General features: G+C 42.6%; 1 protein-coding gene across 1 annotated transcript in view; it reads left to right on the top strand.

Annotated features, from left to right (window-relative positions):
- rnf213a (ring finger protein 213a) overlaps positions 1-11,645 on the top strand; it is a 30,562-nt gene extending 18,917 nt beyond the window's left edge. The window contains exons 36-67 of the mRNA XM_070980393.1: positions 84-275; positions 1,212-1,342; positions 1,437-1,594; positions 1,693-1,899; positions 2,072-2,259; positions 2,341-2,461; positions 2,554-2,654; positions 2,747-2,929; positions 3,138-3,304; positions 3,409-3,511; positions 3,611-3,725; positions 3,896-4,097; positions 4,249-4,445; positions 4,562-4,684; positions 4,776-4,886; positions 5,076-5,318; positions 5,407-5,482; positions 5,589-5,623; positions 5,715-5,815; positions 5,896-6,052; positions 6,221-6,395; positions 6,829-6,923; positions 7,053-7,304; positions 7,505-7,637; positions 7,959-8,042; positions 8,130-8,310; positions 8,567-8,768; positions 8,876-8,953; positions 9,073-9,270; positions 9,517-9,606; positions 9,769-9,947; positions 10,597-11,645. Coding sequence (XP_070836494.1) covers positions 84-275; positions 1,212-1,342; positions 1,437-1,594; positions 1,693-1,899; positions 2,072-2,259; positions 2,341-2,461; positions 2,554-2,654; positions 2,747-2,929; positions 3,138-3,304; positions 3,409-3,511; positions 3,611-3,725; positions 3,896-4,097; positions 4,249-4,445; positions 4,562-4,684; positions 4,776-4,886; positions 5,076-5,318; positions 5,407-5,482; positions 5,589-5,623; positions 5,715-5,815; positions 5,896-6,052; positions 6,221-6,395; positions 6,829-6,923; positions 7,053-7,304; positions 7,505-7,637; positions 7,959-8,042; positions 8,130-8,310; positions 8,567-8,768; positions 8,876-8,953; positions 9,073-9,270; positions 9,517-9,606; positions 9,769-9,947; positions 10,597-10,750 — 4,732 coding nt within the window. The 3' untranslated portion in view covers positions 10,751-11,645. The remainder of the gene's footprint in view (positions 1-83; positions 276-1,211; positions 1,343-1,436; positions 1,595-1,692; positions 1,900-2,071; positions 2,260-2,340; positions 2,462-2,553; positions 2,655-2,746; positions 2,930-3,137; positions 3,305-3,408; positions 3,512-3,610; positions 3,726-3,895; positions 4,098-4,248; positions 4,446-4,561; positions 4,685-4,775; positions 4,887-5,075; positions 5,319-5,406; positions 5,483-5,588; positions 5,624-5,714; positions 5,816-5,895; positions 6,053-6,220; positions 6,396-6,828; positions 6,924-7,052; positions 7,305-7,504; positions 7,638-7,958; positions 8,043-8,129; positions 8,311-8,566; positions 8,769-8,875; positions 8,954-9,072; positions 9,271-9,516; positions 9,607-9,768; positions 9,948-10,596) is intronic.
- Positions 11,646-15,178: the final 3,533 nt, after the last annotated feature.

Raw genomic sequence — 15,178 nt, 5'->3', positions numbered from 1 at the left:
TCAGCTGCAGATCATCTATGTTAGTGTGTAGACATATTCCTACTTTTTGGAACAGCACTGTTAACTTTTTGCGGTTTTGACAGGCACACCTTATGGAAGCGTGTTCAGGCTGTGGTTGTCCCGTTCTTGGCACAGCTGATTTCAGTCATTGACCGTGACCAAAACTTGGACATCCTGCTGGATAGAAGTTGTGGCGAATCTGTCAAGAGACTGTGGTTAGATATCTTCAGCGATGATAAGCTGCTGGAAATCCCACAACTAACACTTGACCACAAGTAAGTGGTGGTACTAATGCAGTTTGCATAAAGGATACCAAATTCCTATCACTAAAAATGTTTAACATACTGTTTAATTTGCACATTCAAACTTAGTGCTGTGCGATATTACGATATATGTCGTTGTGCGACAGAAAAATGTGTATTGTACAATATAATCCTCTATTGTTTGTATCGTAATTTTAACGTGTGGGCTGTGGTTAGCTCAGCGAATGTAACTGTAGCAATGCTACTGCTTTGCGGTAGCAGTTTACGTCACCTGCAAGAACTCTGTTACGGCACCGCTAACGTTTTCAGCCATGCATGTAAGAGCCAGTGGGAGCATAGATGTAAAGAACGTAGCAGAGATGGAGAGCACTGTGGATGCTGAACCAACAGAACCCAAAGAGGAATTGGTGCTGAAAAGAGGGAATGGAAACTCCATTGTTTGGCACTGGTTTGGATTTAAAAAGGCAGACACCGACCAAAAAACGGTCATCTGCAAAACATGCCGCCAACAAGTCGTCACTAGTGACTCGAACACGTCTAATCTTTTCTATCACTTAAAGACACGCGTTGAAGAACAGTACAGAGACAGCATTAAAATGCGACAAACTACTAAAGTTAAACCACGAATTGATGAAACTGATTTCACTGCCAGATATTTTTGAATGGTATTTGTCCATTTGATATTTGTGTTTTATTTATTTTATTTGTAATTGTTTTTTAATTGTCTTTTATATATATAATATGTGTTTTAAAAATAAAAGGAGAAAAGATCAGAGGAATTGGCATTTATTTATTTATTCCATGTGTGTATATATATAATTTTAAGTAAAAATACTATATCGGGATATATATCGTTATCGGGATATAAAATTGCCTATATCGGGATATACATTTTTGTCCATATCGCACAGCACTATTCAGAGTTCTTGTTATTCTCTCTTTTCACAGCTCCGAGACAAGAACAATCCTTGTACAGAACTACATTGTCCAAGAGAGTAACATGAGCTGCAGCATGCCCTTCAGTTGGAGGATCAAGAACTACCTGGAGGAACTGTGGGTTCATGCACTTCAACATGAAGGTAATGGTCTGTTATCACATGCTCTCCATAATTGGTATGTCGCTACTTCGGTGATGTTGTAACTTTTTGCTTTTACATTAAATGTATCTGTTAGGCCACACTCAGCAAGAGTTCGATGAGTTCTTTTGGAAGACACCACTTGGGCGATACATTGGGAAAACAGACCCAGAGATGCAGATGGAGCTTTTTCACCGCTACCTTCAGGATTTCATCTGCATGACAATGAACGTGACATGTCAGGAAGATCTGCAGGTTGGTTTTCTGTAACACTTGAAGCCCTTAAATTTCAGGCTACATCTGTATGATGGTGTGGCCAAGTACATACTAATGCACATTATTTGCCTTTCTAGGTCCTATGTGGTGCCTTGAATTGTTGTGTCAATGAGCTGCGCTTGCAGCTTAATGCCACAGAAACAGCAGCATCTCTTCCATGGGTCCACGCTGCTTATCATGATTTCAAGAACCGACTGCAGAACCTTTCCAGAATGATCTGCATTGAGCCTCAGGTGATCCGGCACCTCTTGGAGAATCATCATTCCAGACATGGGGTAGAACTGGTGAGCTTCTAAAGACTATTAAATTATTTGAAACAATACTTTTTTTTCTCTACTTCATTGAATTTCACATGCATGATACTGACTTTAATATGAAATTATTCTGGGTAATATTTAATATTATTTACATTGCCTCGGTGGCCAGTGATGTGATCATATTCCCCCTGTCTACAAGGTGCTCGATGTGTATGCTGCTTTTGCATGTGTGGAGTACCTGGAGCCAAGAGTCCTAGACACAGATGCACAAAGACAAGCCTGGCTCAGACAGGTTAAGAAACTCCAGGTTCCCATTGAGCTGATCTGCTCAGAGGACAGTGTGAGACGTTATGGCGACAGGAGCAAGGCAATCGTCTGTAGAGTCCAGTAAGTCCAGCTTAACTAAAAATATTCAAGTTGTCTAATTGGGATGGTTGTATAGAGTTTTTTGTGCTTCTGTGTTTTTAGAGCTGCATGGAATCGGATATTTTCTCTCTCTCTATTTGTGGAGCGCATGCTGTTGGGCATTGAGGAGATAGAGAATAAGTTGACACCTTTAGTTTTGGAACATACAAGAAGGCTTGGCCAGGTTGGTTCTTTGTACTTAGCTGAATTTCCATGAGATGAATTCAATGAGTTACCATAAAACTGCAACTGAATTTTGTCTGCTCTCTCGTGAAGGTACTGGAAAAAAACTCAGACCTCAAAACTCATCAGGCATTCGAGGCAGTGGTCGCTTTGCTCAAAGCCTGCAAAGATGGAGCCGTTGAACGCATATTCAGGTAGAAATTCAGTTTTCTATCTTTTGCATTTACACAGCCACTTTTCTCTGGCTCCACCCTGATTCTTAACCTCTTGTTTATGTTTTATACAGGTTTGGTCTTAGGCTGTGCCCTGTGTGTATGGGAGATCCCCAAGATCCACTCTGCCTGCCATGTGAACACATCTATTGTGTAGCCTGTATCAAGCAGTGGCTGGGCCCCGGTCAGATGTATTGTCCCCTCTGCATGCAGCCAGTTAACGATGACTTCCCCATGGTTCCTTCCAACACCATAAGGTTGGTATTTGCATGTGGATCAGAACTACAGCCACTGATTTTAATTTGTATTGTTGCTCTGGTAGGCACTGGTTCTTTCCCCTGATTCTGATCCAAATCCTTTGATGTACACTGTGCTGTTATTAGTCTGTTTATAGGATCTAGGTAGTGCCATGCTGCATGAATCTGTCTTGTAATAAATTTTAATTCTGTCTCTTGTTTTGTGCAGGATTCAAATCAAACAACATGCTTGGTTTAGAAAGCAGTGCAATGCTTTCTTCATAGACCTGGTGTCCACTATGTGCTTCAAGGACAACTCTCCTCCCTGTTCAGATATCATTCTCCATTTGCTATCCTTTCTCATGGTGGAAGTAGAGATTGTGCCCATTCTCAGAGGTAGGAGAGGCTCTAGCCTTGGTAACTTGTCTGTGTGCACAACCATAGCTCCTCTTATACAGGTTTTGTCAGCTCTGACTATCCTTTTTTGGTTTATTTGCCAGGTAATCGACAAATGCTGTCAAAGGTGCTCTCCCCATTTGATGACTCTGTGGATAAAAATCCAGTGGTTCGGTCAGTAGTGCTCAAACTCCTGCTGAAGTACAGGTGAGGTGCTATGGTTGCACATTGCACCCACTTTGGTACGCTTTTAACAAGTTTAGCTGTGTTTCTCATATTTCTATATAAATTTTGCTGTTTCTGAAGCTTCGATGAAGTTAAAGGTTACCTGCAGCAGCATCTGGTGACAGTCGAGCAGAGCAACATGTTGGAGGAGACGGACAAAACTGAGCTGTACTTGTTGTACATTAACTGCCTGGAGGTATCACATGAATTCAGACTCCACTGTATATTTGAAATTAAGCCTTCCCTTTGTTCAGCAACACTTTTTAAAATAAAGAAAATACAAATATGCCTGATCACACATGTGGATTGTAGTATCCGTGTTGTTTTCACATGGCATGTTTGCTTTTTATCTTTTCATTTCTCAAGGATTCCATGTTTGAAAGGTTGCAATTCAGGTCCGTTGCAGACCAGCAGGTGTGTCTGCAGCATGAAAGTGCCTTTTTGACTGACTACCTGCAGTCACAGTCTGCTGAAACAGCCACCGTGGAGTATCTGCAGCAGGTGGCCAGAGTGCGGATGGACCTGGATATGGCTGCTAGCCTCATCATGGAAAAACTGAGAGCCAGAGGTGTGTCAGTTTTGATGAATTACAGTATTGGTTTCTCATATACCGTACACCTATCAGTGACTGAAAAATGTAAAGACATTTGTAATTGATGCATGTTTTTAGGCTGGTTATTTTGCCAAATCGTCATTCCTTTTGTTTTTAATCATACCAGGGGCTGAGAAGAGTGGTCAAAGTGGAACCACAGCCTTCCTGACCAGTGTGGTGAACTTGTGTAGGCGCAGTGGGAACAACTGGTATCGTGTCTACTTGATCCGTAAGATCTGCAGCCAACATGGAGTCGAGTTTGTCTTGAAACTCCTCAAAGAGGATACAATGAGCTGGCTTTTCCCTGAAGAAGTTCTGCAAAAGGTTCAATTATCCACATTGTCGTTTTCAGTGTCAGTGCCCAAATGAAGGCATGTTTGTGATCTAAATGTAGTACCAGCAGTAATGAAATAATCTGGTTCACTTTTCATTACACCCAGAGTGAAGAAGCCGCTCCAATAGACCAGTATCTTGTGTGTGGGGAGCACTACAAGACTATCAGAAATGCTGTGGCAAAGGTAGTTATGGAAGGAAAAGTGGACGGACTGGACGAGACCTGTGAGGTAATGTAACATCTCTTTCTTGTAGTCACTCAGATCAGGTCAGATTTTTATGTGCATATTTACACTGCTACACTTTGCTTTTTCCTCATAGGGGTGTGGATGTTCACCACAGCAGACGACAGTTTATCTTCTGTTGGCGCTGTACAGAGAAGTCACCACTCTCTACAGAGAAGCCAATGCTAGCTTCCACCCCAAGCCTGAGGTAGACCCTTACATTAATACCCAATGAGCTGCCCTTATGTAATCATCTATTATCATATTTCAAGTTTCAAATTATATTCTTTTTGCAATTGTGAAATGTAAGTTAAATAGAAGTTGTGCAGTTCTTTAGTGGACTTTCCTGTCTGTGTCAGTATAGTACATATATATGTTTGTGTCTTTGTACCTACAGCAAGTGGAAGGCCTGGTCACCTACATCCAGACCTGCCGATTCCTTGCCAGCCCAGAGCTGAAGGCATTTGCCCAGGCTTTGGTAACCAACGAGCTTAGGCTGTTGATTGTTCGTCCCGGGACCTCTAGTGACCAGTGTGTGTTGGTGGACTTAACTATTCACCTGGCTGCTGTCTTGCTCTGTGGAAACCATGGGATTTTGTCTCCACTGCAGCAACTGGCAATGGCACCTGCCAACATGCAGGTGTGTACTATTGGCAACTGCTTTCAGTGTTGGCATCTAGGCCCTCTCTTCTTTGAAGTGAGTTGGATGTTTTTATCTGTTCGTACAGGCGGCCTTCTTGCCTACCATGGCAGACGACATGTTAGCAGTGGCTCAAAAAGCTCTGGGACATTTGCAGTGGTACTGTAAGTCACAGACAGAAAAAAAACTTCAAATTTTAAATATCGTTTAAGAATCTATACAGCCATATTAAACACATTCATCTTAATTTTTGATTTGATGTTACCATAGATTGTCCAAATGGTCACCCCTGCACCATTGGAGAGGTACGTTAAGTTCTGTCCAGCTCATAATAAGTTTGCAGTGAGTGTCTTTTTAGTAGTATTCTTCTCATACTTTGTGTATCTTTTCCTCAAGTGTGGACAGCCCATGGAAAGAAGCCGTTGTTTGGACTGTGGTGTTGTGATTGGAGGAGACAACCACCGGCCCGTGCAGGGATTTCAAGCTGTTCAGTTGCAGTAAGTTATAATACAGAAGACAGTTCATTAGTGTATATTTTCATAGATTTTGGATTTATTTATGAATTGTCTTCTGACAGGGGTGACCGTACTCAGTCAGGCCACATCCTCGGTGACCCCAGGCGCAGGGACAATCCAGACATGCTGGACACAAAGAGCATTTCCCCTGTTCCCTTCACTGTTGTCCGCATGCTCACTCACATGGCTATGCTGTTGGGTGCCTGCAGCAACCTGCAGGTAACTTAGACAAAATCATGAGTGCAGTTCTAATGGAGATAATTTCTTCCTGCAATATTTTTCTTGACTATGACTATGCAATTGTGGGTAAAAAAAAAAGCACTGTTGATGCTCTGCTCTTCGTTGTCATGAGGTCTGGTCAGTCATTCTCTTTGTTCGTGTTTCTAGTCTATCTCTGCCATCATCAAGCCTCCGGTAGCTCAACCAGATACATTTCTACTTGCTCACCTGCGAAAGGACTTGAAACATCTTATCAGATGCCTGGGTAAGGGGACGGATGACACAGTCAGCACTGTTCACCTGCTCATCAGCAACCTCCTGGAACTCCAGCAGCAACGACAATGTAAGGAATAACTATTGGAAAGTATAATGATGCCAGAAATAAAGTTAGCTGAGTTTGAATACCAACCTGTTTCAACCAATGTTGTGCAGCCATGTTACTGATTTCCCCTCTATTGTAAAACTTGTTGCTCCTACCTTTGTTACTGTAAATTTGTAGGCTGCAGGACAGTGACACAAAATTAGGAAAGACAGGAAGAGGGTGCCCTCTAGTGGTAGAAATTGTGATGCTAATTTTGTGATTTATGCATATATACATGGGACATTAAGATTTGCAAATGATGGCATGATTGCATTCTTTTTTATTTGTGTTTTACACAGTGTAACATAGTAACTTCTGACGACACCATACCTAGGTTACATTTTGGCCCTCTACTTGAACACTAGGTTCCCTGGATCACCTTCTGCTATTAAATACAACTGGTCTTTCCTTCCAGGGCCTGTTCCTCCCAACAATCTGCTCTCCACCAAAGAAGCTAGAAATGCATGGGAGATGGAAATGAGCAACACCATCATCACACCTCAGCTGAAGGTACAAACACTCTTGACTTTGCATTCCTTCAAAAAAAAAAAAAAAAAAATCTAACGTCAGTTAATAATCCTGCCTGTTTAGAAGAGATCTTCAACACCTTGTTTTCGTCTGTCATCTTCCTCTCCACAGAACTTGGATAGACAGCTAAATGAAGTGAACACATTCATCCGGAATGACTCCCGCATCTCTGCCAACCCAATCATGAAGCTCTTGTTTGGCGATCCTCGTCTCTTCTTGGCCTCACTTCCCCCAAAATCTCTGATCCATGCTTCTACGGTGTGGAGCTGCAGGGAGAAAGTGTCTCTGCTGAGCCTCACCCACATTGTAGAGCAGAATGATGGCAAAGACACCCTGCCTGTGCTCTGGAGATTTCTGCATAAGGTAAGAAAATGGTGACCAAACATGCAAGTTTGCTGTGTCTACTTTTAGCAGGTTTTTGGAGAAGTTACTCCTAAACTGAAGAGCAGAAAATGTCACATTTCCCTTAAAATCAGGCCATAATGCCATTTGATTGCAGTGTTGCAACATATGAAAGTTTCAGTTTGATTCATTCACTAAAAGAGCACACTTTTTTTTTGAAGGAAGCAGAGCTCCGATTGGTCAAGCACCTTCCTGACATCCTCACCCTCCAGAGAGATCTGGTGAAGAGGTTTCAAAACGTCACCGAGCTGACCTGCAGCACCATCAACGAATTCCTCCACAGTCAGAAAGCGGGTACTGAAACTAACTGTCTGCACCAGCGGGTCTCAACTTTTTTTTAACTGTATGACTCACTTACACATGAGATGCAATGTTCCACGCTGCTCCTAATTACCTCTTTCTCGGAAATGTCATAGTAAAATAGCTGGCAGAGTGCAGCTTGAAAAGCTGCCTGCCAAGGAATGAGTTGTTTTAACCTGGAAGGAGACAATGATTGAGTATTCTTTAAAGTGCAAAATGTCTTCCACACGTGAGAACCACTGATGTGAACAGCTATGTCTTAATGTGTGTCTGTGTGCACTTTGGATGAAATGTTTGTTTTCTGCATGTGTGCAGCATCGCTGAAAGCCTGGTACGAAAAACACATCAGAATCTTCCTGACAACGTGGAATCAGCTCAGAGTGTCTTTGGCAACTAACGGTGAATATCACTGACAGTACGTACATCACACTTTGCTGCACACCAGCCGGCGTGATCTGACTTAGATTTGAATATTTTGTCTTTCAGGTGAGATTAAGATCCCGGCTGAGTTCTGCCAGATGGATCTGGGCCTCAACAGTGACTTCAAGGTGCTGTTACCACGGCGACAAGGCCCAGGGCTGTGCTCTACAGCCCTTGTCAGCTACCTCATTGCTCTGCACAATGACCTGGTCTACTGTGTGGATAAACACACTGGAGAGGAGACCAGGTGGGGGCGCTCATGCCACACTTTTCTCACTTGTTCGGCTGCAGGAAGAGAGTGTGTGAACTTCTTCCCCTAAATGCATACTATTACGTATTTATGTATTAGTTTTACTGAGAAGTTGTTAAAAGCATAGAAAGGTAATGTTTTCATTAAAAAGTCACCGTGAGGAAGGGGTGAAGTCAGAGAAAAATGTTTGCAGATATGTAATGCAGAGACACTGTCTTATGAATGACTGGTCTTTTTATCCCCCCTCCCCCAGCTACAAAGTGAGCCCAGCAGATCTGACTGATCTGCACGTGATTCGGTATGAGCTGGAGAGGGACCTGATGCCCCTGGTTCTGTCCAACACCCAGTACAGCATTGAGAAAGGCCAGGAGACTCTTCACGAGTACGACTTGCCCAAGATCCAGCAGCAGATTGTGTCCCGCTTCTTACTGGGCAAACCTCTCATCACTCTCAATGTGAGCAAGTGAAAAAAAAAAAAGAGTAATGTCTTTTGCCCAAAAATCACTCCTGTTTGTTTGGAAATTCGTCAAAATACCATGTGCCCCCTGTCCCTTTTCCACAGGGCATTCCAACACTCGTGAACAGGCATGACCGCAACTATGCGATTATCCTGAGGGATGTGAAAGCAAAAGTCCAGCAAGTAAGTTGTGATATCCAGTACAGTAGGTCGCCCACTGGAGCTTTCATTCATTTATCCTGTTATAGTGCAATAAACACGTGACCTTCATGAGACGATACAACATGTCTGCGTGCCTACAGGAGCCTCTCCAGGCTCTCACCCTGTTTGCCGTGGCTGGGGAGCTGCAATCCTACAGTGAGGTGTGTGAGGCCTTGTCCACGCTGGAAGTGGTCCTCGGTTTCCTCGCCATGACCGGGGGAGTGCCTGACATGCAGCTGTCCTCATACCTGGAGGAGGTACTGCAGATGGAAAACCAGATGGCTCCGCACATCCTCAAGGTCAGCCTATCTGAGACCGGTTGTGTCTTCATGCTGCATGCTTTCTCGCTTCCAGAGAATAATGAAGTTTGTTACTTTGGAAACAAAGAATTTGCCAAATGTACCCTGGATGGCAGCTTTTTTGTTTTTTGGCTTGAACTGGCCTGAGTATTTGATTTATATGAGCAAGATCTTAATTGTTGTGGGTCTTGTTTTTATGTGCTCGACGTGAGATAGACTTTGATTTTCTCCTTGTTTTGCCCACAGACCCTGAGCATGTGCTGTCTGAAGCACTGTGTGGCTCTGTGGCAGCTACTGGCCTCGCTCAAATCAGAAAATATGCTGCGGCTCAAGAGGGTAAGGCATCACACAGTGCTGCGGATATGCAGATACAGAGGTGGAAATTCTTAGCATTCGCATTAGCAGTATTACAGATGGTTTAATAAATACTATGTATGCATATGTATAAAAGTGCAACATATTTTTCTGCCTATTCCATGCTTTCACTCCATTCCTTAGGATCCATTTGTGGGAGTCTCAGAGAAGTACAAAGTGGCCCTGGGCGAAGATGAGCACAGGCTGCTGACCGGCTTCTTTTCTAAAAGCAGCGCTGACACTTTCCTGCTGGAGATGCACGAGTTCCTGGTGCTGGTCCTCAAAAAGCCTGACGCACCTGATACCTTCAGGCCCGACTGGGGGTAAAACAAAATGTTTCCCTTTTTTAAATTAGATTATGTGTGATTTTCTAGCCTTTTACGCCTTTACAATTCTTAAAAATAAAGTCTAAAATGATGTTATTCTATTCGTAAGTGTAGAAATCATGTGAAAATTGTGATTTAAAGTACCATTCTTTCAGGGATAAATCCTTCAAAATGAAATTTGAAGCGTGCCGTGCTAATGTAGTGCTCTTAGTTGAAACAAAGTGGCTGCTGTTCCATTCCCACTTTGAGTCACCTTGGCTGGATTCAGCGTGTTGCATTCAGACAAATCTGAAGTTAACTTTGGTCAAAGCTGGCTCTCTCCATGTGGGAGTTGGATGTCCTGGAAAAGAGGAAAGTTTATTTTGTACATTTTGTACAAATTTCTTTTATTTGATTGGGCTTGGGTACAAAGAAAATCATGATGAACCCATCAGATTGAAACACTACGCTGCAATAGATACTCAGGGCCATTAACTTGGCATTGCCTGTACTGATAATTCTTCAAAACTTACCTCTAGTCAGCCTCATTGAAGGTTCTTTAGCTACAAAGTATTATTACATTTAAGTAAAAGAGAATAAAAAATGCATTGTGACAGTGTTTGTGTTTAAGTGTGATGTATAAAGTGCATGTTTTGTCTCTTAAAAGCCTCAAAGACACGCTGGTGTCTTACATGGAGCGCAAAGACCTGGACGCCCCCCCTGATGTGGAGGAGCTCTTCCCAGATGAGATCCTCCTGTCCCACTACGTTGAAGCCTGGAAGTTCATTGTGGCCTTCAAGCAGGAGCATCAAAGACAATGAAGAAGAGATAACAGGGTTGTTTTTGCCTACTTTTCCTTTTTTAACGTGTTCAAATGAAATCCCTCTGAAGTTTACAATCACGATGAAACGACATCAGTGAAGCAGTTGGATGTGTGATATAATCTGTATTTTGCACATGTTTATGCAGAGTAGACGTGCCTTTTTAAGAGCACCAATGTTGAGCATCTTAGTGCCACAGAATAAGTGTGCAGTTCACATTTACAGCTCGCCTGTACGAAGATGTGAACTTTGAACAAAAATATTTCAATAGCGTTCATGTTTTGTATCATTTTCCTTTTCCTATTTTCCATCAACATGTGAGTTTCTGCACAGTTGAAAATCTTCTGTCTTGCACTTTATTTGTAATGTGAATTTATCTGTCCCGGAAAGGCAGAAAAAACAATCTTAGTTCTACTCAGGTAAAAAACGTAGAATAACTCGGGGGACTATAAAATCAAGCTGACCAAAGTGGCTTCATGGCATGTGATGTGTCATTTTCAATTCTTTTCCGCATCACTGTTGCGATGGTGGTGTATCATGTTCGTTAATGTTGCACTTGCCTCTCTTCCACTCTTTAAACTCACCGTCTTAAATGACTGCAATTACTTTGTTTTGACTCATTAGTTTTTTGTTACGTGTAAAACATACTGCCTTCAGTAAAGCAGAAATGTCATCTTTGTGTGCTTGTTGATGTGTGTATTGTGTATAATGATATTCATGTTTCAAATGTGGCGTCACTGTTCTCCTCATGCTGATAATAATGTTTCAGTGGTATCAGTCGGCCTTCTGTCCTTCCTGACTAACCACTGACTAATGTCACCATTATTAGTCTTTGTATTTGTTTTTGTTATTATTATTTCCTCAATTAGCTATAAACTGGACTCAATGAAATGTGGATGTCGTGTTTATATTGTGCTCCTCTGAGGCTAAAATCATTTATGGACATAAGCAGGTTGAAAAGACAGCGTCATTTACGCTGAGTGGTATCTGCCCATACAGATTTACCAGATTTTGAAATTTCCATCTCTGACATTTCTGTTGCCACCCCTCCCTCTCTGTCTGCAGAAAGTCCAGTGACAGCTGAGTAATCCATCACAATACCCTTCATGTACATGTAGTTGTAAACAAAGTGTTATACAGCAGATCCTCAACCACATTACTACTGTAGGTTAGAAGTAAATCCCTCCTTATTTACGTGTTACATCACTGCCAAAAGCCAACAGAGGCTGTCTATGATGGAGTGCTCAGGAAATGGCTGCCTGCCTAAGGTTACGTGACTTTCTGACCCTCTGTTGGTGGGAGCTCAATGTGTTTCTGATCAGGCTGATGAAAATGATAAGGACAAGACAGCCGCAAGACTGCTGCTGGACGGCTCCTTAATTCAATTTCCTCTATACCAAAGCAGTGTTTAGCATAACAGTGACAAATGGAAGCATGCGCCTGTGAACGTAAACCATGCCAGCGACCACCCTCTGGGAGTCTGCAGCCAAGTGATATCCAGAGGAATAGTCATAGACTGGAGGGTTTCCAGATTTCAGCCAAATACCATTAAGTTTCTACTTTATCTCAGTGGCATAAAGACGCATCTACTAAGCAAAGAATCTGATGTATAAATCCTGATGAAAGACCCCATTTGGCAGACTGAAAACCAGAGCTGGAAGCCAGCAGAATCCACCAGGCTAAGGTGAAGCCTGTCAATCCAGCCATGTCCTCGCTGCTCATTAGCAAACCCAAATGCGGAAGAACTGCACATGGGGTTAGTACACACACGCACAAGTGGGTCATGAGGCATGATTTGCGCAACTCGGTCCTCTAGAACAAGCCTCACTGAGCAAGTTCAATCACTTTCACTTCCACTTCTGTAGGCTTCAAAGCCATCATGCCAATGGTACAATGGAAGGGATACAAAGGGGCCAAATTCTTGCCCCTGCTCTCTGCTTGTTTCTTGTCTTTGTCTCTTGATGAGGAGGAATTAGGGGCAAAATCACTGTGCATCTTGGCTCACATTTAATGATATTCATGGGTGATGGACAGTTGGGATCAGGTCGCAAGCATGAGGGTATTATGATTAACAAAGCTGGATAATGATGTGCAGGAATTACTGCTTTTGCAGCTACAGCATGTTGAAGGATTTGAGTGAACTTTCAGTGCTTTGTTGTTGCTTTGCACTATATACCTTCTTTCTAAAACCTGTTATGCAAGAGTGTGAATGATAGGAAGTTAGGGGTCATTTTGTGTCCACATAAGTAGCTCTGCTGTTCCATTAACATACTGGTAATCAGGACTTCAGTCAGAGTTTTTAAAACTTTGGTTTTACTCGAAACTTGACCCCTTTATTTAAAATGACCTGGTTATGTTTCAGGCCATATTTTAAACAAATTCAGTTTTCCTGGTATCCAGATGGTTGCATGCTTTGTTTGAATGCATCCAGCAAACCCTGCTGCATGTAATCCCACACTCATCCTCTTCTGTGAGCTGTTAGGGAAAGGCGGATGATTCAACGAAATAAGAATTAAAAAAATCAACACTGTTGAATCTAGGTCAGCAATCTTAATCAATTCTCCCTTTCTACTTGTCTTGAGTTACTCCTGTGCATCTATTAACCCCTCAGAGATGCCCTATGAACTTTGCCATCCAGTTAAAATAATATAAAGTTCAGCTCTGAATTGTCACTGTGCCTTGATCTGTGGAGGAGCTTCAGACTTAACCCTTTGCAAAACAGCCTCAGATATTCATCAAGTTTACACCTCGGGGATCCAATATCGTTCGCAGGCGCCGTCACCAGTCGGGCGCTCCCAGCCAAGAGAGAGCTAAGATTTTAATGATTGTGGTATGAAATCAGTACCCTGAAATACCCCCGAGACCTCCGAAGCACACCAACACGCTACTGTATTTGCTATGGGGCATTACATATGCTTTACTGGCCGACTGGGAAAATGTTTTCTTTAAATTAGCCCTTCAGGGTGCTGCTGTTATTGCATTATTATCAAATTAGTGTATTTTAATTACTACGTCATCTGAAATGTATGTGCCAGTGGGTCACAGTGAGGTGAGAGCAGAGACCGTGTCCAAACTCTCAGGTCGCCCAGCCTGCAATGCTGAGAGAGAGAGAGGAAAAAAAAGCTCAGTGAGCACATCTGTGAATTATATTAGCTAATTGTGTGCACTTCTCCTCGCACTCAACACTTGGGTTGTCCTCCAAGCACAAGGAAGAAATTAAGAGCACTGCTGCCATGTTGTTCTATTAAATACGTGAAGAGAAAATACAATTACTAGTTAAGTGGGAACATACCACATGGGATTATGAGAGCCGCAGCGTTTCAAGACTTCAGAGTGAGTTCATTTTTTGCCCTGCACATGAACAGGTTTCCCAGCAACGCTATTGTAAGATTTACATGTATCTAAAATCCATGGGCTTCAAACTATACACAAACAAAACTCTGAGATTATCAGCTAATTTGAAGCATGAATGGTTGCTCAATCTGGATATGCCTCTCCCATTTATGCATAAACATGCAGATTTCAAAAGCAGCAGTTACCTGCAAAAATGATTCTCTCTCCTCAATGGAAAATGGCTCTTTCTGCATAACACTGTGTCCTCAGTCCAGGTGGAGCCGGCTGCAAAACTCACCTTGGGCAGAGAAATCCTGACTGTACCCGATTCATTACTACAGCTTGAATTTCAATACCAAACTGTCTGCTACAGGCAGACAGCTCAGCCCTTGCGTTCCATAACAATAAAACCACATATTGAATCAGATTGTTATGGTAAGATGAGAGTATGTTTGAGAAGCCCAGAAATATGTTTTGCATTTCCCAAATAATACGAAGAAGCAAAGGCGAAACAGGGTTATGGGTCAGGCACTGAGTTACATTTACACTGCAAACTGGTGCTCTCACTGACTTTTGTTTTGGGGAAAGAGCACTGCGAAACTTGCAAACGCACTGGATGCAAGCCAGAATTGCTCATCTGTGCATTTTCTTTATAGGGAAACAATTTGGAGCCCTGTCCCAAGGCTGGGAGACAGATCTGCTAATGTTACCGAATGGTTTCTGTGTCCTGTTGTCCCAGATGGTCATGTTTGAGCTATAAGAAAACTGTGTCAGGTGTACCATCATTCTACATGTGTTGTTGCTACAAATAGTCCTGCAGAGGCCAGTCTTATCAAGATAGATGCATTTCTTCATTTGTCTTTACTCCATATCACACAAGCAAGTGGAGTACATCCCTGGAGGCCAGCTGGGGCAATTTGACCTCCACCGAAGAGAGTGCAACCGTGCCACTGCTACTCTTGCAGCCATGTTGATCCACCGATGTGAGTCTGGGCTGCATGGTGTCTTGTTTTTGCTGATCTCTACTGGTTTAAGTCCTGGGTGGGGTCAGTTCACTGTGATGTTACTGTTGGATGTCAGTTGCACTGAAGCGTT

Source organism: Chaetodon trifascialis, chromosome 15, assembly GCF_039877785.1.
Source record: "Chaetodon trifascialis isolate fChaTrf1 chromosome 15, fChaTrf1.hap1, whole genome shotgun sequence".
NCBI classification, from domain to species: Eukaryota; Metazoa; Chordata; class Actinopteri; order Chaetodontiformes; family Chaetodontidae; genus Chaetodon; species Chaetodon trifascialis.
The sequence above is the reverse complement of the archived record's forward strand: the minus strand, read 5'-3'. Positions and strand labels throughout refer to the sequence as shown.